Source organism: Pseudonaja textilis, chromosome 16 (assembly GCF_049901715.1).
Source record: "Pseudonaja textilis isolate UNSWEBS1 chromosome 16, rPseTex1.2, whole genome shotgun sequence".
NCBI lineage: Eukaryota > Metazoa > Chordata > Lepidosauria > Squamata > Elapidae > Pseudonaja > Pseudonaja textilis.
This window is the reverse complement of record NC_142005.1, coordinates 6,266,639-6,294,545: the sequence shown is the minus strand read 5'-3', so window position 1 is coordinate 6,294,545 and position 27,907 is coordinate 6,266,639. Positions and strand designations below refer to the sequence as shown.

General features: G+C 45.7%; 1 protein-coding gene across 11 annotated transcripts in view; it reads left to right on the top strand.

The window, feature by feature from the left end:
• Nucleotides 1-27,907, top strand: part of MACROD1 (mono-ADP ribosylhydrolase 1) — a 195,053-nt gene that overhangs the window by 139,667 nt on the left and 27,479 nt on the right. For 6 of the 11 annotated variants that reach the window (XM_087913687.1, XM_087913685.1, XM_087913688.1 and 3 more), the window contains exon 4: nt 7,609-7,638. The exons of the other annotated variants lie outside the window; for them this stretch is intronic. In XM_087913687.1, the coding sequence (XP_087769813.1) occupies nt 7,609-7,638 (30 nt within the window). The remainder of the gene's footprint in view (nt 1-7,608; nt 7,639-27,907) is intronic. 11 annotated transcript variants of the gene reach the window in all.

Genomic DNA, 27,907 nt, shown 5'->3' with positions numbered 1-27,907 from the left:
CTCACACTCTGCCTCGACTTGCTGAGCTGGCTGCCGTTAACGAGACAGACGCGACGAAAGAAGGCAGAGAAACGGCCGCTCTCTGAGACGCCAAGATCAGTGCAACCCAACCCGATCTGTAAAGCCCCAAACTAACCACCGGACCCTTTTCTGCCGTGGTGGGCCGTGGTTTGTGGTTTGGCACTCGGGTGCGACCTGTGGCTCTCCAGGAATCACGCCAACTGTCATTATTGGGATGGAAGGTTTTTAGATTTAGAAACAGGAGTTGGGAGCCGTTCTTCCCCCAAAACGGTTGCTGTCTCGCTTAAAGACCACGCCCGTTTAACAATGGCTTTTCTGGTCCTGATTGTCGGCGTAAGTCGAGGCCAGGAGGTCTTGAAGTCCTCCAGTCAAGCTGACTCGAAGCATCTCCACCACCCATCCCTCTTTGGTGTGGTGGGGGGGGGGGGCAAGTTGGCTTGGCATCACCAAACTAACCAAGAGGGGAATAACAAGAGTCGGAAGGGACCTTGGAGGTCTTCTAGCCCAACCCACTGCCCAAGGCAGGAGTAGATTTCAGAATCAATAAAGGAGAATATTTGTAGCTCAGGAGGAAAATAAGGGCTCCTTGGTACTGACTGAGCTTGGTGGGTTTTTTTTCAGACATTTCATGAGCCAAACTAGGTAACATCATCGGTGCAAATCCCACCGTTTTCTAGCACTGATGGTGTTACCTAGTTGGGTCATGAAATGTCTGAAAAAAAACCCACCAAGCTCAGAGAGCACCAAGGACCCCACAGTCATCCTCCTATTCTTCTTCTTCTTCTTCTTCTTCTTCTTCTTCTTCTTCTTCTTCTTCTTCTTCTTCTTCTTCTTCTTCTTCTTCTTCTTCTTCTTCTTCTTCTTCTTCTTCTTCTTCTTCTTCTTCTTCTTCTTCTCTTCCTCCTCCTCTTCCTTCTCCTCCTCCTCCTCCTCCTCCTCCTCCTCCTCCTCTAGTACTGATTATATTACCTAATTAGGGTCATGAAACCTCTGCAAGAAAACAAGCAAGCTCAGAGAGCACCAAGGACCCCACAGTTCTCCTTCTCCTCCACTCCCCAATCCCCACCCTCTTCTAGCACTGATGATGTACCCTAGTTGGGTCATGAAACGTCTGCAAGAAAACCACCCAACTCAGAGAACACCAAGGAGCCCTACTTTCAGAGTCGCTTGCCTATCTTCTGATGGATTAAAAACAGCCCTTTGGAGGATGAAATCCAGCCTCCTGCCGGAAACCGGGCACAGAGAAGGCGGGGGGAATCCATATCGCCTTCTGGAAGACGATCATCCATCCAACCCCCAAACCCCCCCGCCATCACTCTCTGCCAGCTGCCTGCAGGCTCCGGAGCCGAGGAAGAACTGACAACTTCACTTAGGTCAGCGGGTCCATCCGAGCCCTCTTGGGGGACGCCGGCGATGAAGCCTTTTGCAGGCATGATTGACAGGAGCCTGCACGTTCGGTAGAGAGATTGGCAGGGTGAGGGGTTGGATGGGGAATGACCCGTAGCAGCAGGAACCCGGTGGGGCCGGCGCGTCGAGACAACCGGCAGAATAGCAAGCAAACCCCGCTGATCCGGCCAGGCCCATTTTTCAAACTCCAGACTTCCGTATAATGTTCCACGAAATTCTCCTTTCGATTCTATCGACAGTTGTTCCTTCTACCCATCGCCCGCTCCTTTTCGGCCTTCCTGAAGCGAAGGCTGGGAAATGGTTGGTGTGTGTTTCTCTCTCTCTCTCTCTCTCTCACACACACACACACACTTTTTTTTTCTTTTTTCTTTTTTGGCAATTTGGCTTTTCCTTTCTGCCTTGTCAAAATTACGATCGCCCCTTCCTCCCGGGAGCCAGACTCTTCTCGGCTTGTCTAATTCCGAAAGGCAGGGAAGACGAGACGCAGCTTTCCGTAGAGTCCAAAAACAGTCCATCTAAACAATCCCTGGCTTCTCGCTTCCTCGGGCGGGAAAAAACCAGCCATTCAAGAAGTCTTCATTGCTTCAGCATCCAGGAAGCAAAAGGAGTGAAGGGGAAAGGGGCTCAAAGAAGTGGGGAGACACCCCCTACCCCCATTTGAGGTCCCCAAGGATAAGGGTAACCCCAACCCCGATCTAATTCCATTTTTTTTCAGTTCCGTCTTAGAGGTGCCGGAGAGTCCTATCCGGTAAAAGAAAAAAAAATCTGCTCTGTAGCATCCCAACGTTTAGCCTTTTTCTCTGGATTCCGATTTTTCCAGGGTGACCTTGCTCCGAAGAATTAAGTCGGAGGGCCCAAGTGGGCCCAAGATTTATAGCTCCCCCTTTAAACTAGCTTGGAATTAGGATGTGAACGTGTTTTGCGATGTTTCGGTCGGGAACGCTGAGCGAGAAGGACAGGACCGTGCATTTGCTCCACCAATATTAGTTAACCAGTTAACTAATAAATATTAATTAATGAGTTAAAGAGCCAGTTGGGTCTGGTGGTTAAAGCATCCAGCTAAAAAGTAAGAGACCGTGAGTTCTAGCCCTGTCTTAGAGATGGAAATCGGCTAGGTGATGTTGGGCAATCGCCAGGTGACAGTGAGTTCTAGTCCTGCCTTTTGCATGAAAGCCAGCTAGGTGACTTTGGGTCTGTGACTCTCACTCTCTCTCTCTCTCTTCCCAAACCCACCTCACAGGGTTGTTGTAGTGGGGAGAAGAGGAGGAGAAAGGAGAATTAGCTACCTTCGCCGCCTAGAGTTACCTGCAGAAATAATGAAGGTGGGATGCAAATAAATAAATGAGAAAACAAACAAAAAAGAGAGAAATGTGCAGTGATCCCAAAACCAGATTTTGAAGAGCTCCGTGCGTAAACCCTTTCTTTTAAAACGCACACAAACACCCCCTTAATTCTTTCCACTCCCCTTCTAGAAAAGACGGCTTTTTCGGCTCCTTGAAACATAAAAAGCCCAAACAGATGTCTTGCCAGCCCCCCGCCCCCCAACCCAGTCTGAAGCCCACCTGTTCAACAGCACTTCCGTTAAGTCGCCTAGCGCAAAAATTTCCTCGGCGAACGGAATGTAACTTTTATGGTCTGGCGTGAAATCGATAGGCAATTCACATATTGATTTTATGAGTGTAGTTTTATTTTATTCCTCCCTTTCTTCCCTTCCCGTCCGTCCCCCCCCCCACCAGATTACAAGATGCTTGGGAGGGGGGTGGGGGGGGCTATGGAGAAATGCAACATCTACATATTTCAAAAATAAAACAATATGGATAACGCTGCGGAGCCTGGTAGCTTTCAGCCATGTCAGATTCCTCTCCCTTATTGATATTCCTGCCGAGGAGAGGCGCGGGCTTTGCGGTACCAAGTCCTCCTCAGCCTTAAAAACCCACGTTTAGGGAACGTTCGAAGTTACGACGACCCTGAAAAAAAGCAACCGGCGGCCGTTTTTTTTCACGCTTCTACAACCGTTGGAGCATCCCTGCGATCACCCGATCAAAACTCCTGGCAACTGGCACGTATTTATGATGGTTGCAGTGACACTGGGGACGGTGGCAGTTACCAAACACCCTTGGGTTGGGGAATTTAGAGTAGAATAGAGCTGGAAGGTACCTTGGAGGTCAACTAGTCCAACCTCTGCTCAAGCAGGGAACGCAAACTTAGGTGCAGGAGCACCGAAGACCAGGTGGCCCCTCGAGGCTGGAAGGCTGTAGTATTTGGAAGGGGTGGGGGACAAAGCCGGCAGCCCAAACAAGGGATCCTCCAGAGTGAAATAGGAGGGACAAACTCTCCGTGGGGGCAGTCCCTACTCCTGATAGTAGGACCTCCAGGGAGAATAGCGGGATCTTCGGTTTCCTGGATAAAAGTCTCACATTCACTCCATCTTTGAATAACAGGACACGGGTGACTGGCAGGGCAAAGCTTCAGTGTTCAGTGTTCTTTTCAGATTTTTTAAAAAGGCATTTTAAAAGATTAAAAGTAGTCATATCCACCCACCCCTCCTACATTTTAATCCATCCTTCCCTCCCTCTAGCTATCCAAATGGATGGATGGGTGGATGGTGGGATAGATGGATGGAGGGATAATGGGATAGATGGATGATGGGATAGATGGATGGTGGGATAGATGGATGGATGGATGGATGGATGGATGAATGGGTGGATGGTGGGATAGATGGATGGATGGATGGATAATGGGATGGATGGATAATGGGATAGATGGATAATGGGATAGATGGATGGTGGGATAGATGGATGGATGGATGGATGGATGGATGGATGGATGGATGAATGGGTGGATGGTGGGATAGATGGATGGATGGATGGATAATGGGATGGATGGATAATGGGATAGATGGATGGATGGATAATGGGATGGATGGATAAATGGGATAGATGGATGGATGGATGGATGGATAATGGGATAGATGGATGGATGGATGGTGGGATGGATGGATAGATGGATAGATAGATAGATGGATGAAGATATAGGATATCTTTATATATCTCTATATCCATCCATCCATCCATCCATCCACCTGTCATCTCCCCTACCTACCTATCTATCATCTATATCTGTCTAATACGCCTATCAACTGTCTCTCTATCTCCCCTGCTGCCCTGCAGCAGTTAATGCCAGCCCACCCTTGCCTGCAGCCTGGCTGAGTGAGAGCCCCTCCTCACCCTCCCTGTCTTGGGGGGGGTGGGGGGGTGTCTGCCAGGGTTCCTGTCCCTTTCACACAAACTCCCTTCTCTCAGTTCAGCCTCTGGGAGCAGCTGGCTGATTTCTCAGGGCGCCTGGGACCCATTCCGCGGTGGGTGTTTCCGAGGTGAGCGCATCCTTACATGCATGCTCCTGTTGCCAAGGCAACCTCCTGAAACAGGTGCAAAGCGCTAGGGCACGGATGGGCATGGGGAGGCTGTGATTGCCAGCTTTTGGGGTGGGCGGGGGGTGGGCAGGGATGTAACCGAGTGGGAAACGGGTGCCACTCTTAAAAGCTGCACCAGAGGCATTTATCAGCCTGGGCCCACGAATAGCCGTGTTTTCACAACATTGAGCCATATCCATATATATATAAAAGCGAAATACCACTCAGGCATCATCACAAAATCTCCAGAATCGTAAAGCCTACAAACTTGAAATCTGGCACGTAGGTTCCTCTTGGCTTCCAGGTGCTCACTAAGAAAGGATTTTTCCAAATGACCATCAGAGCTATTAGTATTTCCTATATTATTATTATTATTATTAACACGCTCTGATGCTAAGGAGTTCTACTCCCCCTCCCCACCTGGAAAGAAATCTCTTCCAAATGCAAAACACAAGCAGAGGAGTTTCGGTTTTAGTTTCACAGCAACCGAGCAGCTTTAGTACAGAACAGTTGAGCTAAGCCACTCCCAGGCTCCTTGCTTCTCTCCTTCTTGCTCACACAGCAAATACTCTTTCAGTTTCCAAACAGCCCTCACCTCTCTCACACACTGACAGGACACTAGCCAGATGAATACCGGTGGATGCTGGATAGTTTCATAGCGAACGAAAGCATACAATAGTAGCAGGATATATCTTAGCGCAGGGGTGTGCAAACTAGGCCATTTTGAGACTTGTGGACTTCAACTCCCAGAATTCCCCAGCCAGCAGCAACTGCAGTGGTTCTTCTAACCTCTGTGGACCAAAAAAAAGGGTTATACAAATGGTTGCCACTCACTTAACAATAGCACTTTCAATTACAATAGAAATCCTAGTCCCAAAGGCCATCCGAAGTCCATGACCCGCTGTAGATCGGATGCGCCGTTTCAGTTAACTTGGGATCCCTCAAGATTCAGCTTTCGAAAAAAAGAAGGATTTATTTAATAACTAGCCTTTCATCCCAAGCAAGGGGAAAAAGATGGAAAAAAACAAAACAAAACCCAGCTAAGCAAGTTAAATGCAGAAAAATAAAGAAAGTATGAGGGGGGGAAGATCCCCATAAATGAAACCCCAGAATAACAGTGCAGTTGGGCACGTAGATTTCTGCTCAGAATTAAATCCCTCTGTGTTAATTGGACAATATCGACCCCAGTTGCTTTGCTGGCTGTTTCTAAAAATGTAGCTATGCTAATCTTCTGCAGCAAAAAAAAAAACAGCAAAAGGTTCTTTGAGCGGCTGAGAGCATTTCACAAAAATGTGTGGGATAATCAGGAGAGGTTGGTGGTATGTTTTTGTTTTTTGTTTTTTTCCCAAGAGGCTGCAAGTTCCTTCGGCAATTTTATATTCTTTCTTTCCCTCCCTCCTAAAGTTACGATTAGCCAGGTAGTCCTCGACGTACCGCAGTTCGTTTAATGACCGTTCAAAGTTGCAGCGGTGCTTTAAAAAAAAGTGACTCACGGCAGATGTTAAGTTAGTCACAAGGTTGCTAAGTGAATCTGGCTTCCCCGTTGACTTGGCTCGTCAGAAAGGAAGATCATGTGACTCCCAGGGGACGCTGCGACTGTCGTAAATATGGGTCAGTTGCCAGAGGTCTGAATTTTGATCAGGTGACTGTGATCTAAGTGTGAAAAACGGTCATAAGTCACTTTTTCCAATGCTGTTGAAACTTGAAACGGTCACCAAACAAAATAATTGTCAAAGACTCCCTTGCATAGGTTTAAAATCTAAGCTGCCTATATATATATATGTGATGACCCAAAGGAGCGTGGCCCAAAGGCAACACAGTCAGATAATCAAGAATTAGCTCCAATTTTCCCCCCAATATCCTGGTTACCTTCAGGCTGGAGAAAAACTCTCCCAGGAGCAGCCTTTGACTGCAGAAACTTCAGTCCAAAACAAGGCACACACAAACTGTAACTTAAAATCCAAACAAACCAAACAGAAGAAAATTAGCTTGGCAGGGTAGGAGCAGGAATTTCAGACTTGAAAGCACGGCAAAACTCACACAGTTGGGAAGATAAGCCACGGATAAAGTCACATTTGCTCCCAACAACTTGCTGTGTGCAGCTTGCCTTTTTTTATACGCTGTGTTCCTAGCTGCGACTAATGAAGGGAATCAGGGCCTTTTCCTCCCCCATAAGCCACACAACTCACCTTGCTTCCTTCTCTGTTCCTCCCTGCATGCCCTAGGATGAAGAAGGGGTGGGCTTGGATCTTCCTCTGAACTCCCTCCCTTGTTCTACCTCTCTCCTGCTCTGCCCAACCAGACTTTGCCCTTCCCCAGTTTCTTCCACAGTCAACAGCGCCACACTCCCACTGCTTGTCAGCTATTCAGCTTCCTCCTCCAAGTCAGTTTCCGACAGAGGCATGACAATATAAATAATTTATTATATTATATTATATTATATTATATTATATTATATTATATTATATTATATTAATTATATTATATTATATTATATTATATTATATTATATTAATTATATTATATTATATTATATTATATTATATTATATTATATTATATTATATTATATTATATTATATTATATTATATTAATTATATTATATTCCCAATTTCTGGATGCTCCTTTCAGGTTGTGCGTCCAGTCAGGGACAGGTTATAGTTTGTAAAATTGTGCAATAACTCTTGAGCACGTGAATCAACCAAAATAGCTCCTAACCATACAGCAATTTAACAACCTCTTTTTTTTTTTCTCTGTTTTCCTTTTAGCTAACAGTTCCCTGCTGGGAGGCGGCGGCGGTAAGTTTTCTAATTGATAGATTTTTTTTTTTTCCTCCTCCACAACTTTGCAATTAATATCTCGGCTGATTGAGAAGGAAAGGGAAGGGTAGGAAAAGAGGATCCGGGCGCACGGCAGGTGGCTGGCTCAACAGATGATTGGGGTGTAAAAAAGGCCCAGCTGGATTGGATCTAGTTCACATCTTGCCCAGCTGTGGCAAAAGCAGACGTTCCCTGCCAGCTGACGTGATCCCTATGGCCATGCAGGATTTGCGAGACTACACAACCCATCCTCTTTGATTGCTGGCCGTGATGGGAACCAGAGTCCAATCACTTCCAGAGGCCTGTTGCACCTTTGACTTTACCTTATTTCACTTCCGCGTTCACCTTGGCTTTCACTTTCGCTTCCACCTTACTTCACTTCCCCCTTCTTTCTCTTTTACGTCCACTTTCACTCAACATAGCTTTCGCTTTCAACTAACTTCACTTCTGCCTTCACCTTCGTTCACACTTTAACCAAATTTCACTCCCGCCTTCGTTCACTTTCACCTAACTTCACTCTAGCTTTCAATTTCACATAGTTTCACTTTCACTTTTGCCTTCCCTTTCACTTTCACTTCACTTCCGCCTTCAGCTTCTTCATCTCCGCTTTCCCCTTTGGTTTCACTTTCACCTTTACTCCCACTTTATTTTACTTTCACTTTCACTTTATCCCCTTCTTTGCTTCGTTCTGTTTTATTTCTTTCATTTTTAAAAATCCAAAGTAGCTAGTGCCCCCTCCCTTGCTGCTAAAGTGACTCTTTCTCAATGTCCTGCGGTTTCTTTCGGTGTCTGCCACTCAAGACCTCATATTAACTTGGCCCTCATGTCGTTGCCTTAGTGAATAATAGCCGTTGCAAAGCCAGTCCTGCATTTATTTCTCTTTTTGGAGGGGGGGATGCGGTGGGGAGAATCGAAACCATCTGCCATGAAACTCTGCCTCTCTTCACATTCATGAAAAGAATGTTTTTGGAACTGGGCGTGTTGTGGGAATGTGTTTTTCTTGCATGTTATGTGAACATGTGTTTATGTGAACGTCCATTGCTGAAGGATTTTAAGAGGAGATTGGACAGCCATTTGCTCGAAATGGTGTAGTGGGTTGGACCTCCAAGGACCCTTCCAACTCTTGTTATTCTCTTCCCTGTGATTTCTAGACCCTGTTTAAGAATTTATGGGTTGTTTTCTAAATTCAGCTGGTGGTGGATTCTTCCATAAACCACTGCTTGGGGAAATCTGCATTTTAGCAATTCTTGTGAACCGTATCGCTGTTTGCTCTGGTTATTTTCCTGGGATGCAGCCTTTGGAGGCCTCTTGTTATCACATTTCTATTCTGCTTCTTAGGGAGAGACAAAAATTCTGAGTGAAAATTTATCCCAGAAATCCCCAAAATGCTTGTGATAGCAGTTCATTTACATCATCGATTTAGCGAGGCCATTAAAAAAATGAAATTGGTCGATCAGTCAGATGGTTGGCAGAATGGAAAACAAACTTTCGCGTACAGTAAAAGAGAAAAAGAAATGTATAAAGAAATGACTTTTCCTTTCACCTCAACAAATATAAACAATTTTAGTAATTTATCACTTTCTCTTAATGTTTTCTTTTTCCCATATCACTTCTCTTCTCTATAAACACATCCTTAAAGCCTCATTGTTCAATCCTGAACAAGAGACTGGAAAAGGAAACAACTTGGCTTACGAGAGAGGAAGTGGCCATGATCCCACTCATTGGTTGTAGCTGGGGAGAATAGTATATAAGAGAGACGATTAAAACACAGGGTTGCCAGAAGCAAAGCATGTTTTATTTTGGGCTGAAGTTATCTTGGTTGGCGTCCTTCCAACAGACCGTGCCTTGTTATCTCCTTAAAGTTGGTAATTACTTATCCTGGTCCGTTGTGGAAATTCCTTCATTATAGTTTGTTTTAGTTTTTTATTTCACCTCCATCTGCTCATTAAGTTCAGACTGTATTGCTTCCTTTTGAAGACTATTTTTGAATAAGTTTAATCTCCAGCCGAGAACTATTGAACAGTGGGGCCAAGCTGGAGGCATTAAAGGACGTTTATTTACATTTTGGATTTTATTACATTAGTGTTACATTCCGGGTCATCACACCGGCATTAACAGAAGCCAACAACTGCAGTGATTCCTTGTGGCAAGAAAAGTTGTATAATGGGGCAAAACTCACCACTGTCTCGCTTAGCATGGGAAATTTGGGGTCCCATCTTGGTCATAATTCGAGGGCTACCTATAGCGGGCGAGGCAAGAGGCTCACAATGGGCCTCCTCTAAGTTTCTCAGCCTGTAAATATTGACAGCGGGAGAGTTGTACTTTCAGACCGGCCAGACTCTCTCAAGCTAGCTTTACCATAAAACAGAATTAAATTTATCCGGTTCCGATTTCTGTCTGGTTTCTCCCGCAAGGCCGACACATTTTGGAGGACCAAAGAGTCTCTTGGGATTTAGCTATCACCCTCCCTGTCTCCTACCTAGTATTAAAGCTTTCTGTGCTGCATGAGAGATTCTTTTCAAACTGCCCAAATCCCACACACTCAAGCGAACACTCCTCATGTATCTTGTCAACCGACTTGTTGGATTTCCACCTCTTGTAGGTCCTGGTTTTATTTGTTTGTGCCCTAAATTTGTTTACCGGCCCCGAAACGAGAACAGAAAGCATCAGGAAACATCAGGATCGAAAGCATCCCTGAATAAAAGCCAGCGTTCTTCGCTGCCCACCAAAAATAAAAATGAAGTAAGAACAGAAAATAAACCGAGCGTGGCTGCAGCTGTATTTTGCCTTCCTTTTAAACATTGCCAAAAAAAGAAAAAACCAACAACCAATCTTTCAAGGACTATAATCATCAGGTATTCCCATCTTTTTATTTGGCAGCGAAATGCAGCCATTTCTTGCAACGATGGTTGAACAGGGATACATGCCGGCTTGTGACGGAGAAGGGAAATCTCGGTCTTTTTTTAAGCAAACCGGCTTGCTTTCCATTTAACCAAAGTTTTCTCTTTGGATCCTTCTCCAAATTTTTCACTGCCTTTCTTGGCGGCCAGAAAATGTGGATGTTAAAAAAAAACAACCAAGCACATTTTTTAGGACAAGAGGCATACAAACACGTATGTGAGAAACGTGCTCGGGGGAGAGGGGAAAATATATATATTTTAACCGACGCAAGCTTTCCTGTCATTTTTTTTTCTTCCTCTTCTTCTTTTAATCTACGGCTTAGTTCTTAAATGCCACGGAATGGATTTATAAATAAGCATATTTGAAGCTCACTTGGGCTAGAAAGAAATTAAGTCTCCCACCCCTCTATGAAAGGGGGAGGGGAAAATCCCCCCTCCCCTTCCCCCCCCCCACCTGCCCTCATTTTCAAGAAAGTTTAGTAGAAAAGTTCAGGCGAGACCGGTTATTCCTACAGAGCAACACTGGACAGCCTCTTCCGATAGCCAATGATTATGCAAGCAGCCGTGAGAGGATAAGATTAGTCCTCGACTTACAACCGTTCGCTTAGTGACTGTTCGAAATTACAACAGCACTGAAAAAAGCGACTGAAGGCCGTTTTCCCCACTTACAACCGTTGCAGTATCCCCGATGGTCTCGTGATCAACATTCAGATGCATTGGACTCGTAGTTATGACGGTCGCAGTGTCCCCGGGTCGCGTGGTCCCCTTTTGGGACCTTCTGATGAGCGAAGTCAATGAGGGAAGCCTGATTCACTTAACAACCGTAGCCCCCTTAACTTAACAACTGCAGCAATGCAGTTCACAACGGTGGCACGGAAGGTCGTACGATGGAGCAAAGCTCGGTTAACAAATGTCTGGCTTAAGCAGTGGCAACGTTGGGCTGTGGCCATAAGTCAAGGACAAGCCGTGTTTGTGAACGGCGGTGAGGCCCTTGGCGCTCCCTGAGTCTCGCCGACGTTTCAAGACCCAACTAGGTAACATAATCAGTGCCAGAAGGGAATGGGTTTTGTGGAGAGGAAGAGGAGGAAGACAATGACAGCTGTGGGCTCCTTGGTGCCCTCTCAACTTGGCGATTTTCTTGCAGACATTTGATGACCCAACTAGGGAACGTTATCAGTATTAGGAGAAAGGGGAGGTTGCAGGGAGGAGGAGGAGGAGGAGGAGGAGGAGGAGGAGTGTGGAGTCTTGGTGTTCTCTGAGCTTGGTGGTTTTCTTGCAGACGTTTCATGACCCAACTAGGGAATGTCATCAGTGCTAGAAGGGACAAGGGGTTGAGGAGAGGAGGAAGAGAAGGAAGGAGGAGGTGGAGAAGGAAGAGGAGGAGGAGGAGGAGGAGAAGGACTACATGGCCCTTAGTGCTCTCTGAGCTTGGTGGTTTTCTTGCAGACGTTTCATGACCCAACTAGGTAACGTTATCAACGCTAGAAGGGAAGGGGCTTTGCGGGAAGAGGAGGAGAACGACGACTGTGGGGTCCTCGGTGTTCTTTGAGCTTGGTGCTTCTCTTCCACGCCTAACTTTGGTAACACTACAACTTGCAACAACGAAGGGGCTGTTTACAATTCTGCAAACCGCCCCCCCTCCCCTCCCCGCCATTAAGGAGTGCAGCCCAGCCCTTGCTGAGTCCAAATCTTTGCAAAGCCAGCCTTGCAATCGAGCCTGCCAGCAAGCCAAAGAGATGAAGGGGGTCTAGCAAACAAAGCCCTCCCCCCTTTTCCCCAAGGCTGCCCCCTCCCAGCAACCTCCTTGCCAGCATTAATGGGTCTCTTATTTATGTCTGAACCCGGGTGATCCTATTCGGTTTCACTCATTAAAACTCCGAACTTGTCAAGCCTTTTTTTCCTCTCTCTCTTTTTTTTTTTTTGGCACGTTGATAAACAAGGTCCAAGCGGGGGGGGATTTATTCTCCCATCCATTAACCTGTGATCCCCCGGGTTGCAAATAAACCCTGATGCTGCAAACTTAGCAGTGACCTTTCTTTTGCCCCTCCCCTTTCCTCCTCCCCCCCCCCCAACTAGCCAGGATTGCCTTCTTAGGGGGAGGAACTGACCGAGAGAATCAGGCAGGAGGCCTGGCTAAAGAGTTCTGCCTTTCCATAGCCTGCCCGCTTGGAAAAAAAAAATGGCTTTCCTAAGCGTGTAGTCCTCAAGGTGTTTGAGCAAAAGAGGCTGGGATTTGAACCAGCCTCTGTGCTGGCTGGGGGAAGCTTCAGTCCTTGACCGAGTGGCCTTGGGGCCAGATGGGCAGCAAACAAATTTAATCAGTCAGTCGGTCAGTCAATCCCCAGCATGAATTCTGGCCAAGGAAAGGAAAACAGACGGAAGGAAGGGGAGAGAAGGAGGGAGGGAGGGAGGGAGGGAAGGGGGAGGGATGGGGACGGGAGGAAGGAAGGAGAAAGAAAGGAAAGGAAAGGAAAGGAAAGGAAGGAAGGAAGGAAGGAAGGAAGGAAGGAAGGAAGAAGAAAGAAAGAAAGAAAGAAAGAAAGAAAGAAAGAAAGAAAGAAAGAAAGAAAGAAAGAAAGAAAGAAAAGAGAAAGAAAGAAAAGAGAAAGAAAGGGACGGAGGGAGGGGAGGAGGAGGAAGAGGGAGGAAAGGAAAACAGAAGGAAGAGGGAGGGAGGGATGGGGAAGGGAGGAAGGAAGGAGAAAGAAAGGAAAGGAAAGGAAAGGAAAGGAAGGAAGGAAGGAAGGAAGGAAGGAAGAAAGAAAGAAAGAAAGAAAGAAAGAAAGAAAGAAAGAAAGAAAGAAAGAAAGAGAAAGAAAGAAAAGAGAAAGAGAAAGAAAGAGAAAGAAAGGGACGGAGGGAGGGGAGGAGGAGGAAGAGGGAGGAAAGGAAAACAGAAGGAAGAGGGAGGGAGGGATGGGGAAGGGAGGAAGGAAGGAAGGAAAAAGAAAGAAAAAGAATGGGACTCTGAGGGAGGGAAGGAGGGAGGAGGAAGAAGAGGGAGGAAAGGAAAACAGAAGGAAGGGGGAGGGAGGGAGGGATGGTGAAGGGATGGGGAATGAAGGACGGGGAAAAGAAAGAAAGAGAAAGAAAGAAAGAAAGAAAGAAGGAAGGAAGGAAAGAAAGAAAGAAAGAAAGAAAGAAAGAAAGAAAGAAAGAAAGAAAGAAAGAAAAAGGGACTGAGGGAAGAAGGAAGGAAGGAAAGAAGGAAGGAAGGAAGGAAGGAGATAAAACCCAAAAGAAACCACCAGAGGGATTGAAATCACTTTCTCCATCTCGAAGAGGACACACATATCTCCCCGCCTGCCTGAGATGTGACGAGACTCACTTAAAACCTGGTTACGATTGATGCCACCGAAAACAGTCATCTCGACAACTGGGAGTCTCTCTTTCATGGCTCCCAGAGGGACTAAAAATAGCTCTCCTGAAAAATGCTCCTGTCGAAGCACATCTGCACAAAGGCACCCTCCAGATGTTGCCTGAACACCTGGAAGCTGTGAGCGTCCCTAAAGATTTGGCTTGGCTTGGGAAAGAAGGGGGTTGTTTTCCTGAAGGAGACAGCCCCCCCAAACACGTGGGTGTGTGTAATCTGGGGGTGGGTGGGTTAGATGATTAAAACAAAAACAAAAATAGTTTGCAAAAGCAGCAAAATTTACTTCTGCAAATAAAGCAGCCGTGGCAGAAAAACCCAAACCAACAAGGTCTAAAAAAAAATTACAACATTTAGCGCAGTGAAATTTTTGCGTCTGTCGCTGCAGCTAGTCCTCAACATACAACCCCCATTGGGGCCAGAGATTCCATTGCTAAAAGGAAGCAGCTATTCGGTGAGTCGAGCTTGATTTTACAGCCTTTTTCTGCCAGGGTTGTTAAGCGAGTCGCTGCAGTTGTTAAGCGGATCGTGCAGTCATTAAGCGAATCCAACTTCCCCCCATTGAGTTTGCTGGCTGGGAAGGTCACAGGTGGCCGTCATGTGACCCCAGGATGCTGCAACAGGCCTCAAGCCCCTGAATTTTGCTCCCATGACCATACGGAGGCTCTAATGGTCGTATGTCCAAGGACTGGTCCTAAGTCACTTTTTTCAGTGCCCATGTGACTTCAGACAGTCGTTAGCGAGTGGTTGTATGTTGAGGACTCCCCCGTAGCCTGTATGCTTCTTGCTTCTGATGGCTGGTATTCACTGCACACTCCTAGCAATAATGCATTACATATCTTTGCTTTTTCAGCTACGTCATTTTATCCGCGAGTGAAATTGAAAAAAAAGAAAAGAAATAATAATAATAATTGCAAAGTACGTGTCTCCGCAGCCACCGGCCCCACCCCTAAAGCAATTTTTGTAAATCCTTTTTTTTATTTCATTTACGGGACTCAACCTCTCAGGAAAAGGCATTCACCGTCCCCTCCAAATTTCATATAACAAACAAAAGCTCAGCCGAACGGACCATTTGTGAGATTGAACGGGGCGAATTCTCTCTCCGTCCTTTTCAGCTTTTGAAAGCCAAGACTGGCGGATAGACTGGAGATCAAACTTGACAGGTCCTCCTTTCTCCCCTCTTCATCCTCCTCCTCCTCCTCCCTTTCCACCCACACCCATTCAGCTGCCACTTCGCCGGTGTCCTTGTCCAGAACTACAATTTCAGTCCATTACTTTAAGTTTCTTTTTTTATTATTATTATTATTTCCGACTGCCTTTAAAAGTTGTTTTGCAATCAAATTAAAAAGAGAGGAAGAAAGAGACTGAGCATTTTGCTTGAGGGGGACTAGATGGATGCCCTTCCGCTAATGCACTCTCCTGCGACTAAGTGCCATAAATCTCGGCGTGGTGTTAAAAAGCTGGACCTCGGAACTGGGCTATTCGTAAAAATCCCCCATAAATCTCTGTCGGGCTGAGCTAATGAAGAAAACAACAAACTGTCAGTCAGGGAAGCTTCCATAAGCTTCCTCTTCCTGATCCCCCCAAAAGCTGCTTACACAAGATGTCAAAGGATAGTTTCCTTTAAAAAAAGCAACAACCAACATTACATTCAAGGTAAGGTAGAGAAAAGCTGGATTTTTACCCTGTCGTTGCAATCAATCATTCGTGCCCGTTTTCGTTTTATTTATTTACTGTATGGCGTCTACAGAGGTCATGCAATGTACAAGCTTAACTTTTAAATGTGCCGGATTCCCAGGAAAAGGGAAAGGGAAAGGAAAGGAAGAGAGGATGGAAGGAAGGAAGGAAGGAAGGAAGGAAGGAAGGAAGGAAGGAAGGAAGGAAGGAAGGAAGGAAAGGAAGGAAAGGAAGGAAGGAAGGAAGAAGAAAGAAAGAGAAAGAGAAGGAGAGAAAAGAGAAAGGAAAGGAAGGAAGGAAGGGAAAGAAAGAGAAAGAGAAGGAGAGAAAAGAGAAAGGAAAGGAAAGGAAGGAAGGAAGGGAAAGAAAGAGAAGGAGAGAAAAGAGAAAGGAAAGGGAAGGAAGGAAGGAATAGGAAAGAAAGAAAGAAGGGGAGAAAAGAGAAAGGAAAGGAAGGAAGGAAGGGGAAAGAAAGAGAAAGAGAAGGAGAGAAAAGAGAAAGGAAAGGAAAGGAAGGAAGGAATAGGAAAGAAAGAAAGAAAGAAAGAGAAGGGGAGAAAAGAGAAAGGAAGGGAAAGGAAGAAGGAGGGAGCGATGAAAGAAGGCAAGCAGGAAAGCAGGCATACAGGAAGCAAGGAAAGGAGCAATTTTCATTGTTTATTTTTAAAAAAATTGGGATGTGCAATTCTGCATCTTGTCAACTTAGCCATCAATCAGAATAGAGCTGGAAGGGACCTTGGAGGTCTTCTAGTCCAACCCCCTGCTCAAGTGGGCGACCCTCTACCATTTCAAACAAGTGACTGTCTAGTCCCTTCTTGAAATCCTCCAGTGATGGAGCCCCCACAACTTCTGGTGGCAAGCAGTTCCACTGGTTAATTATTCTCACTATCAGGGAATTCCTCCTTAATTCCAGGTTGCTTCTGTGCTTGGTTAGTTTCCGTCCATTGCTTCTTGTCTTGCTTTCTGGTGCTTTGGAAAAGAAGTTGTCCATTCTCCTCTTTGGGGCAGCCCCTCAAATACCGGAAGACTGCTATCACATCCCCAATAGTCCTTCTTTCCTGTAGACTAGTCACACCCAATTCCTGCCACCATTCTTCATGTGTTTTAGTCTCCAGGCCTTTCATCATCTTAGTTGCTCTCTCTGCACTTTCCCCAAAAATCTCCGTGTCTTTTTTTTGTAACGTGAGGACCATAACTGGACGCAGTATTCCAGATCTGGTCTTAATTAACTCGCTTTCTCTTCGAGGTGCGTTTGAAACCGAGGAAAAGGGACGAATCCCTGCTGGATGGCGGCTTGTCTGCCTGTTGCACAAGCTCTCATTGTGTCCCTCCTTCTACAAACAATCCTCCTTCAGGCTGGAAGGAGGTGCTCGCAGAAGCTAGAAAGGAATTCCTCTCTCCTTTCCTTTGCTTTTTATGCCAGATTTTTAAGCCTTTCCCTCGGCACCCGGTGCTGCCTCTTGGGGAGGGAGGAAATAATCCATTTCTTTTAAGAATTTCTGCTCCATCGCGTTCTTTCCCTAGAGTTTGAAATGTGGGTGTCTGGGGAGGTGGTTTTTTTTTTCTTTTTTCAGGAGCAAAATAGCCCCCCGATTCCTTTCCTTAGAAAATCTGCTAAATTGCTCAAAAGCCTCAAAAAGCTCTGCAGGCAGCCCTCCATTTACGTTCACAACGGAGCCCCAAATTTCGGTTGTTAAGCGAGGCATTGGTTAAGTGAGTTTTGCTCCATTTGACGACCTGTCCCGCCACCGTTGTTAAGGAAATCACTGCGGTTGTTAGCGATATGGTTGTTCAGCGAATTTTGTCCCATTTTCCCACCCTTCTGGCCGAAGTTGTTAAGTGAATCAATGTTGCCGTTCGCTGGCAACGGGTGTGGACAGCTGAGGTTTCAGAGAGCCAGGACTCAGATGAGGGGCCTGTGTGTGAGGCAGGAATGGGGCCAGGACCATCAGGGAGTGGAGTCCTGCCTTCGGAGATTGTGGAGGCTGGCAGCAATGAGGAAGAGTCCCCCGAGGAGCCTGTGCCAAGCGCGTGTGTGTGCAGGGCTGCTCGGAGGAAAGAGCAGCTGCAGCAGCACAGGCGACTCGGGAGTAAGGCTGCAAGGTAATGGCCCCGCCCTGAGAAGATAAAAGCCAGCTGAGAAACCGGAGATCTTTGCAGGAAGCAAATAAGTTTTTACACTCAAGCCTTGTGGACGTTAGGAATATCTGAGTTGGTGTTTGGAGACTCTTCGATTTATCGTTTAAATCAACTTTATCTAGTGTTCTTGGCAGCCTTGCAAAAACTTGTCAAGGCTCTTTCTTATTGGAGCTAATTAGTTGGAAGCAGCCTTTTATCCGTGAAGGAACCAGATTCGTAAATGAAACATTAAATGGTTGTGCTGTTACCTTTGTCTCATGTTTGCTCCCTTGGAGCCAGGTTTGGGTCAGGACAATCATTACAGTTTGTGAAGTTAGTCACACAGTTGTTAAGGGAATCCAGCATTGACTTGGCTTGTCAAAAGGTTGTAAAAGGGGATCACGTGACCCCAGGACACCGTGACCGTCATAAATACGAGTCAGTGGCCAAGCAATCTGAATTTTGAACACACGCTGCAACAGTTGTAACTCTGAAAAAGGGGTGCTAAGTCTCTTTATTTCAGTACCATTGTAACTTTGTACAGTCGCTAAATGAACTGTCATACCTTGAGGACTACCTGTTAGGTGGCTGCAGTTTGCCCCAGTGATTATTATCTGCGGTGGCTATGCCGATGCTTCCTCCCATCTCGTAGTATTGGTTTTATATCAATGAATGCCAAAATAAAATATGTGGCTTCCGTGTGTCTTTCCTCTGTTCCGCTTGTGTTTCTCCTGATCGAAATGTTGAAAACTAGAGACGAAGCCCCTCGAAATGGCGGCGTTTCCTGCTTATCCAACCTCTCCTCTTTAGCAGGAGGGGAGCAGACGTATACAAATAATCTGAATTTCAGATCCTTCGGGCAGCTGCCTGAGTTCTGTTTTTTTTTTCTTCCAAACGGCGCCTCCTGCACATATATTTTTTAAAACTCCCTCTCAGATTCAGGGGCAACTTTGGGGCAACTCTGCCACTGCCTGGGAAGGGGGGGGGAGAGGGGGGAACATTCAAAGGCTGGGCCCAGATTTGGAGACCCCCCCCTCCAATTCTGTGAGGTCCAAAGGCCTCGATTGAGAGGGGGGGGTGTCCTCTCGCCCCCTGCCCGTTGCCCAAGCCATTCGCTCATCCTTGCAAAGTGGTTTGCTCGCCTCCTGGACCGCGAGGGAGGGAAAGCCGTGCCAAGCTTCAAATTGGGCCCGTTTTGCAATCCCTGCCAAAAAAAATCTCGCTTGGCACCAAACCTCTTTCCAGCCAATTGGGGAAAACACACACACACAGAAAATGACGTTTGATCGGGTCGATAGGAGCCCAGAGGGGAGAGAAGTTAAAAAACCCACCTCACCTTCCTTGTTTTAATTAATGCTGTTATTATGATTATCCTTCCTCACACCCTCCTGAAACCGTTTTTTTTGTTTTTTTTTAAAAAGGCACCATACTGGACCCATTTCTCCTAACTAAGGCAAAGCGGGGCCTGGGTTCTAAATCAGCGGTTAAATCAACGGCCAGGCCTGGGTTCCCCATCTTGCTTCTCCTCTCCCTTGTTTATTAGGCCTGACATGTTTACTCTGCGATAAGAAACAGGCCTCTCAACGAGAGATTTGTGTTCTATTTTTCAATTACCACCAGTCTTTCTGTGCCACTTTGGCACTAAAGGGATAATAAATGTATCGGAGGGTTTCAATTATTCATCGAGAAATCGTGGATGGGCCACGGCCATTGCAAGGGCCGCCGAGGCTGCCCAGGCACGAGTGGATGATTTAATCCCACAATCTCTTTCTGGTTTGGGGTGTGCGTGTGCGTGTGTGTGTAGTGGTCTCTCTGCTCTCCGTCCCCACTGCCTTTTAAAAATTTTATTATTTTATTTTATTATTTTATTTTATTATTGTATTATGTTATTATATTTTGGTTATTTTATTATTTTATTTATTTATTATAAATTATTTATTATAAATTTATTATATTTATTATATTATATTTATTTTATATTTTATTTTATTATTTTATTTTGTTTATTTTATGATTTTTTATTTTATTTATTTTATATTTTATTTATTTTATATTTTATTTATTTTATATTTTATTTATTTTATATTTATTTTATATTTTATTTATTTTATATTTATTTTATATTTTATTTATTTTATGATTTTTTATTTGTTTTTATTTTATTTGTTTTTATTTCGTTTCATTTTGTTTTGTTTTGATTTCTCTTCCTTCCCCGCACCACCAATAGAGATTCCTTGCCTTTTGAGCCCAACGTTCCTATTATTGCTAAAGCAAGACAGTTGTTAAGTCAGTTTTGCCCCCTTTCCCGACCTTTTTTGGCCACTGTTGTCCAAGTGAAATCCCTGCAGTTGATAAGCCAGCTGCCAGGTGGTGAAGTGAATCTGGCTGGTCAGAAGGTCGCAAAAGGAGTTCTCGTGACACACACACACACACACACCCCGGGAGACTGCGACCGTCATAAATACGAGTCGGTTGCCAAGCATATGAATTTTGGATCACATGACTGTGGTCAGGCTGCGACAGTCATAAGGGTGAGGCTCAGCCACAAGTCACTTTTTTCAGTGCTGTTGTAACTTTGAAGAGTCCCTCAGAACAAGCAGTTGTACGCTGGAATTCATTCCCGTTCACAATTCCCTGCTGTGATTTATACAGCGCTGACCGTGGTCCTGATATTTTATGCCTCGCTTCGACCGTCCTAGAGTGAACCGTTGCAATATATTCAATTATTCCAATCCATTCACACCATCCTGACAAATTATACTCTCCACGTCCTTTTGTAAATCCCTCATTTACTCATTTGCATGTATTCATCCGCCCTGTTCTTTTGTTCCATTTCCTTCCCTTTCTAATTGATCGTTCTAATTCATCATGTTCCCTCAAAACGTCTAATTAAAAAAATGCAATACATTAATAAAAACGAGCGGCCTTCCCACCCCCACCCACTCCCGTCCCCCGGGGATGGATGGGAAACTGCTTACTGGTATTCTCATATATATATATATATATATGTATATATATACTGTATATACTGTATATACTGTATATACTGATATTCTCAACCTGGGGGATTTTAAGAGGTTTGGACTTCAACTCCCAGAATCCCCAAGCCAGAATTCCCTGGGGGATCCCTGGGAGTTGTAGTCCAGACTGTTGTAATTCTAGTCCAGAGAGTTTAATCTCAGGAACTTTAAGAGGACTGGACTAGAACTCCCAGAATTCCCCAGCCTGTGAAGGCTGGGGAATTCTGGGAGTTGTAGTCCAGACTGTTGTAACTGTAGCCCAGCCTACCAGTTGAGAGCAGAGTTTTTCAACCACAGCAACTTTAAGAGCTCTGGACTCCAACTCCCAGAATTCCCCCAGCCAGCATCCTACCTGGGTAATTCTGGGAGTTATAGTCCAGATCTTTTTTTAAAAAAAAGTTGCAGGGATTGAGGGACCTGAATCAAAGGCATCTGAACAGATCTGGCTTTGATCCTGCAGGGAGCAGCGCATTACACACACACACACACACACACACACACACACAGCACTGTGTATCCTTAATATCTGGAAATCTCTCGGAGTGACCTCTGCAGCGGACGCTGGTCTGGCCAAGGCATATTCCAACCCCCCTCTACGTCCATCGGCAGAGCCCATTTGAACCAGCGGGGACAAGGGAAGGATTCATCCTAACCTCCCGTGCACCCTGGCAGCGGCGCCTCTCTTGACTGGGGAGGTGGGTTGTGTGTGGAGACATGAATGGGGACCCTGTTGACGCTTTTTCCAAGCTTTTCAGACAGCCACGGCGGGGCCCCTTTGCTTCGTCACCCCCCAAAAGAAAAGAGGGATTGTACACGAAAAGTTCACCGCAACGGACAGTCCGTAGACATTGTCAGAAATGGAGGGAGGGGCAGACAGAGAATGCCTGGGCCTGACACCCCCCTTCTTCCTCCCCCAGGACCAAAGGCTAGACACTTGATGGTGAAAAAAGCATCCCCGGGGCATAGCCCCGTTGTCATCCATGAACATGTAATCTGGTGGTATTTTTTGCAACCACGCTGGAAAAGGGTGGCTGGCTGAGCTTTGGAAGCCAAGAGGAGTTGCTGTGGAGTTTGAGGGGTCTTTTCGTTTCACAACCCAGCTGGGTAACAGCCTCAGTGCTAGAAGGGAATGGGGTTTGCAGAGGAGGAGGAGGAGGGAGAGAACTGTGGGGTCCTTGGTGGTCTCTGAGCTTGGTGGTTTTCTTGCAGATGTTTCATGACCCAACTAGGTAACATCATCAGTGCTAGAAGGATATGGGGTTGGAGGAGGAGGCGACAACTACTCTGGGGTCCTTGGTGCTCTCTGAGCTGGGTGTTTTTCTGGCAGACATTTCATGACCCAGCTAGCTAACATATTCAGTGCTAGAAGGGAGTGGGGTTTACAGAGGAGGAGGAGGAGGAAGAGAACTGTGGGGTTCTTGGTGGTCTCTGAGCTTGGTGGTTTTCTTGCAGATGTTTCATGACCCAACTAAGTAACATCATCAGTACTAGAAGGGAGGGGAGTTTGTGAGGAGGAGAGAGGGAGGGAGGGAGGGAGGAAGGAAGGAAGGAAGGAAGGAAGGAAGGAAGGAAGGAAGGAAGGAAGGAAGGAAGGAAGGAAGGAAGGAAGGAAGGAAGGAAGGAAGGAGGACTGTGGGGTCCTTGGTGCTCTCTGAGCTGGGTGGTTTTCTTGCAGACATTTCATGACCCAAGTAGGAAACATCATCCATACTAGAAAGGTGGGGTTTGTGGAGAGGAGGAGGAGGCACTACTCAACTAGGGAACTAGTGCTTGAAGGGGAAATTGCAGCAAACCCCTCCCTTCGAGCACTGATGATATTACTTAGTTTGGTCCTGAAACGTCTGTGAGAAAACAACCCACCCAGCTCAGAGAGCACGAAGGTGCCCTCATTTCAACTCCCGCGTTACAATATTCTCTTTTATTGCCTTTGGAGTTTGTTTTCTTCCTCTTCCACAAATGCCAAAGGGTCACCCACCCACCTACCCATCCTTCCTGGCTAGCACCCACCAGATTCCTGGAAAATAATTTTTTGGCGGGCCAGCTCCCAATCCATCCTCCAGCCCTCGGGCCCAGCGCAGAGGTTCCCACGCCTTCAAGGACCGTTTTCTAGACAGAATGAGATTGTCTTTCTGGGCTTGGATATCAGGGCAGGTTCGGGGGACGATGGGCGGCGATGCGACAGAAATGCACCAGGTTTTTTTTTTTTTTCATAAAGGAAATGACTGTGGCTGTGATGAATGAGCTGCATTGTGCATGAGCCTGTTATGAAAGCTTGATTTTGTCCAGAGCCCAACAGAAATCTGACTGATCTGAAGGGTTGTGAGACCGCAACTGAAAAAGCATTGTTTTTTCTCTGTCTCCTCTACGAACACCAGGCCACCGGTTTGTGTGTATGTGACTATGCGTGTGCTGTGCACGCACATAGAGAAGTTCCCTCACCTTTTCAACACTAGTATCCTTCTTTGTCTGAATTCCCAAACTTGGATTAAAATCTGCGCAGGTTCAGTTCAGCTGGAATATATATATGTATGTATGTATGTATGTATATGTATATGTATATGTGTGTGTGTGTGTGTGTGTGTATGTAGGTAGGTAGGTAGGTAGGTAGGTAGATAGATAGATAGATAGATAGATAGATAGATAGATAGATAGATAGATAGCATTCAGCTTTGTTCGGGTATTTTCCCACGTCATTGTAGTTGTGCTTTTAAAGTTGTAGCAACGTTTCGGCAGAATCTCATCTGCCATCATCAGGCTTCTTCTTCGTCTGTATTGTGTTCGTCTCATCTGCCTGATGATGGCAGATGAGATTCTGCCAAACGTTGCTACAACTTTAAAAGCACAACTACAATGACGTGGAAAATACTCTGAACAAAGCTGAATGCCATACATGTAAGTACCCAGCGAAAACTTAAGAAAAAAATATATATATATATATATATATATATATTTGTTTTCTGAGGTTTTCACAGGTATTTGTATGTGGATCTTTGGTTATTTGGGTTTTCTCCCACGTAAAATTGGTAGGTTTTTTGCCACACTAAAAGCCTCCAATACAGGAAACACAATATTGCCAGCCAATCAAAAAAAGCTACAAAACAGACAGAAGATATTAGAAACATGAATCAGGCAGAACACAGCAAACTCCAATACCAATAAACACAGACCAAGACTCCCAACCAACCAGGGTGAAGAAAAAACCATTCTGGCACGGCAGTAGGCTAGCACCAAATTTAAAACAGAAACGGCTGTGAAAGTCTGACTCACAGACGAACACAGTACAGAAGCCTGATGATGGCAGATGAGATTCTGCTGAAACGTTGCTACAACTTTAAAAGCACAACTATAATGACATGGGAGAATACCCGAACAAAGCTGAATACCATACATATAAATACCCGCAAAAACTTAAGAAAACAAATATATAAATATATATATTGAATTTTCTGCAGAGAAGGGTGGTTGACACAGAGAAAAATTGGAATTGTACAGTTAGTGCTCGATTTACAACAATTCTTCATTTAGCGACCGTTCAAGTTTACAATGGCACTGAAAAATGTGGCTTAACGACCGTTTTTCACAGTTCATGTGCAGCACCCCCCCAGGATCGTCTGAGCAAAATTCAGGTGTTTGACCACTGACTCGTATTTATGGCAGTTGCAGTGTCCCTAGGACAGTGTGATCCCCTTAGTTGGGAAGCCAACTTATCAACTCCAACGATTCACTCAACAGCCGTGGCAAGAAACGTCGTAAAATGGGGCACTTAACAAATGTCTCACTTAAACAACAGAAATTTGGGGCTCAGTTTGACAGTAAGTCACGAACCACCCGTATTTTCAATACATTCTTAAATACTTAAAAAGTATCTTAGCTAAAATAAACATAATTAAAAAGAAAAGACAGAAAAGTAAAGAATCGAACTAAGGACGGTCCATTCCCATCAACAATCCCATTGGGACATGTCTTCCAAAGGTTACAGACTGGTCATTACTCCAAGTATACATCAGCAGAAACTGGAAATTGAAACTGGGATCACTGGAAAAGACAAAAATACATACAGTCGACCTACAACAATTCATTTACTGACCACAAATTTTGGGCTCCATTGTGGTCGTAAGTCGAGCTACCTGCATACCCCTTTGCCACATCATTATGATTCCTTGCCTAGCTTCCATTTTTTTTTCCCTTAAAAGAAAAAGAAAAAGAGAAGTGAGAGAGAAAATTCACCTCTCAAAAAATTATGTTAAAATGCAGACTGGGAAATTTACGTGAACAAAGAAGAACATCAGGAGAATTTTCCTTGCTAAAAAGAGAGGGGGGAAAAATATATATAAAGGCTTCCAATTAGATTTCCTTTTAACAATCTTGTTGGATATGAAAAATCACCCTAAGTAAGTGAAGTAAGTGAAGAATTGAAAAAATAACTAAATGAAATGAGATGGGCCTTTTTATTAGGGGCTGGTTCGAAGCCAAGTCAGTCGAAGGGATTTTTATTTTATTTTTTTAAAAAGGGGAAAAGAAAGGCATTCTGCATTTAAGGGAGAGAAGGAATTAGAGGCTGAACTTGCAAAAGTGAAAAAGAAACGACGGAGAAAGGTGCCAAGCAGGGCTTGGTGGATTTGAATCTCTCCGCAGGGGAGTGAAGGGGCTGGTTTTCCTACGGATACAATCAATAAAAGCAATTTTAATTTTCATCAGCGCTTGGATTCCCTCCTTCCTGGCTGCCTGTGGCAAGTGATTCATGGGCTTCGAACCGCGGAGGCCGCCATTAGGAGCACTTTCCCCGGCGCAAAACAAACAGCCGGGTTGGAAAAATGGATGGCGGGAAGGAATAGAAAAAGGACACATTCAAGGCAGAGTCCTCAACTTACAACTGCGGTGGGGGAGCCCTGAGCCTTTGGGAAAGACGCGTTCAAATGCAGGTAGTTCTCAGCTTATGACCAAAGTGGGAGCCCAAGCCATGGGGAAGGACACGTTCAATAGACGTAATCCACAACGTATGACCACGGTTTGAGCCCCAAATTCCCGTTGCTGAGCGAAACAGTTGAGAAGTGAGTTTTGGCCCCCATTTTACGACTTTTCATGCCATGGCCATTAAGTGAATCACCACAGTTGTGAAATGAGTCACGCGGTCGTGAAGTGAATCTTGCTCCCTCATGGACATCACTTGCAAAAGGGGAATCGTGAACCCCTGGGGCACTGCCACCGTCATAAGTATGAGTTAGTTGCCTAATATCCGAATTGTGGTCACATGACAAAGGTCTGAATTGTGGTCACATGACAAGGGTCTGAATTTATTGTGGTCACATGACAAGGGTCTGGATTTTGATCACATGACAAGTGTCCGACTTGGGTCAACACAACCCTGGGGATTGCGGCAATGATTGTAAATGTGAAAAAATGATCAGAAGTCTTTTTTCCCCCCCAGTGGCATTGTAACTTTGAATTGTCACTAAACAAACTGTTGTAAGTTGAAGACTCCCTGTATCAGGGGTGGGATCTGACTGGCATAACAACCAATTCGGGGAGTGTGTGCATGCACTCTACCGGCACGCAAAGCCATTTGTGCTGGCACACGAGCTGCAGGCAAACTTACCTCACTGGGCATCCGTGTGCCTCACAACTGCTTTTTCACCGGTTTGAGGCCTTTTTTGACCTCCCAAAGGCTTGAGGAAGGCTTCTGCAGGCTTCTGCAGGCCGAAAACTAGCCCTGTTTTGTCATTTCTGGTATTTTCAGAAAAGCAGGAAATGACGAAACGGGGCTAGTTTTCGGCCTGCAGAAGCCTTCCTCAAGCCTTTGGGAGGCCAAAAAAGGCCTCAAACCGACCAAACATCATCTGTGAGGCACAGTGCAGGTAAGGGGGTGGCATGGGTGGGTGGGTGGGGATTACGTGTGCATGCGTAGGGGGCTTGGGGGGGCGCACATTGCCTTCTGGGTGCTAGCATGTGAGTGTGAGCATGCAAGCGCACACACAGTTTTTGGCACAGGAGCCCAAAAAGGTTAGCCACCACTGGCCTAGAGCTCTGGCAGGCAGGAGGGCCAAACAGCAGACCAAAAACTCGTCCCACCAAACCTGTTTGGTGTCAGCTGCTCTTCGGAGCTACCAGTTCTATAGAACCGGACCGAACCAGAAGGATCTCACCCCTGGGCTCCGTATAAATAATTAACCCAATGACATGTGAGAGGAACTGGAGACTTTGCAAGCGACGTCTTCTCCCCATAAGTCTGTTTTAATTACAGAATGAGAAAAAAAAATCAATCACGGGATATATAACTATATATATATATAGTTTTTCCAGTTCTTTGAGCCACGCACGGTGGGTCATCTTTGGGAAATGACAATCTGGGATAAATCTTTCTTAATCAAAGGGCAAAAATAACCATTGAATTGCGAGCCTCCCAGTCCCAGAGTCACTTGGCAGGCTGAGACAGCCGACGTATAGACTTAAATAGATAAATAAAATATATCAGGGCTGAGTCACCGGAACGCGACCTATTTCGCAGATCAAAGGTGGCTTTTCATTTCGGGGGATCTCTCAGCTCCTCCTCCGTTGTGTGTTTTTTTCCCCCAGGAAACAAAAAATGTGTTTCTCTGTCTTGAACATTAATTTGGTCAAGCCAGGCCGAGATCAATCAGCCGATAAATACAGTTTTGCTGGGTTTTTTTTTAACCTCTGGATACGAAGCGTCGAAGGCTCTTAGCTCTTTTTCTCTGCCATCTTTCTTCCCCCGACTTAAAGGCAGCTGCTCTTTCCTTGGGAAATGTGTCCGGAGAAGGAGCTTTTATCGATCGTTCGAGGCCTGGCCTGGCACCAATTCCGGCGCATGGGAAGGAGTGGGAGCCGTGGAGGGCCTCAGTGCACATGCGTGCCCCTTGGCGTGTGAGAAAGACGGTGTGCCTCCCGCGACTCCTTCCCTTTCGCTTTGGAAAAATCCAGGGGCAAAAGCCAAGCTTCAGCCCCGCGAAAAGCCGAAAGGAACCTGGAAAGAGGAGGCTGACACGGACATTTGGAAGGGAGGGAAAATTCAGGACGGGAATCGGGGTTTTGGCAAAGAGATGGTCGGAGCTGGACGCTGGGGTTGCCTGATCTGCTGAGTTAGTTTCCCACTGAGGTTGAAGCCCCTTCCTTCCTTCCTTCCTTCCTTCCTTCCTTCCCTTCCT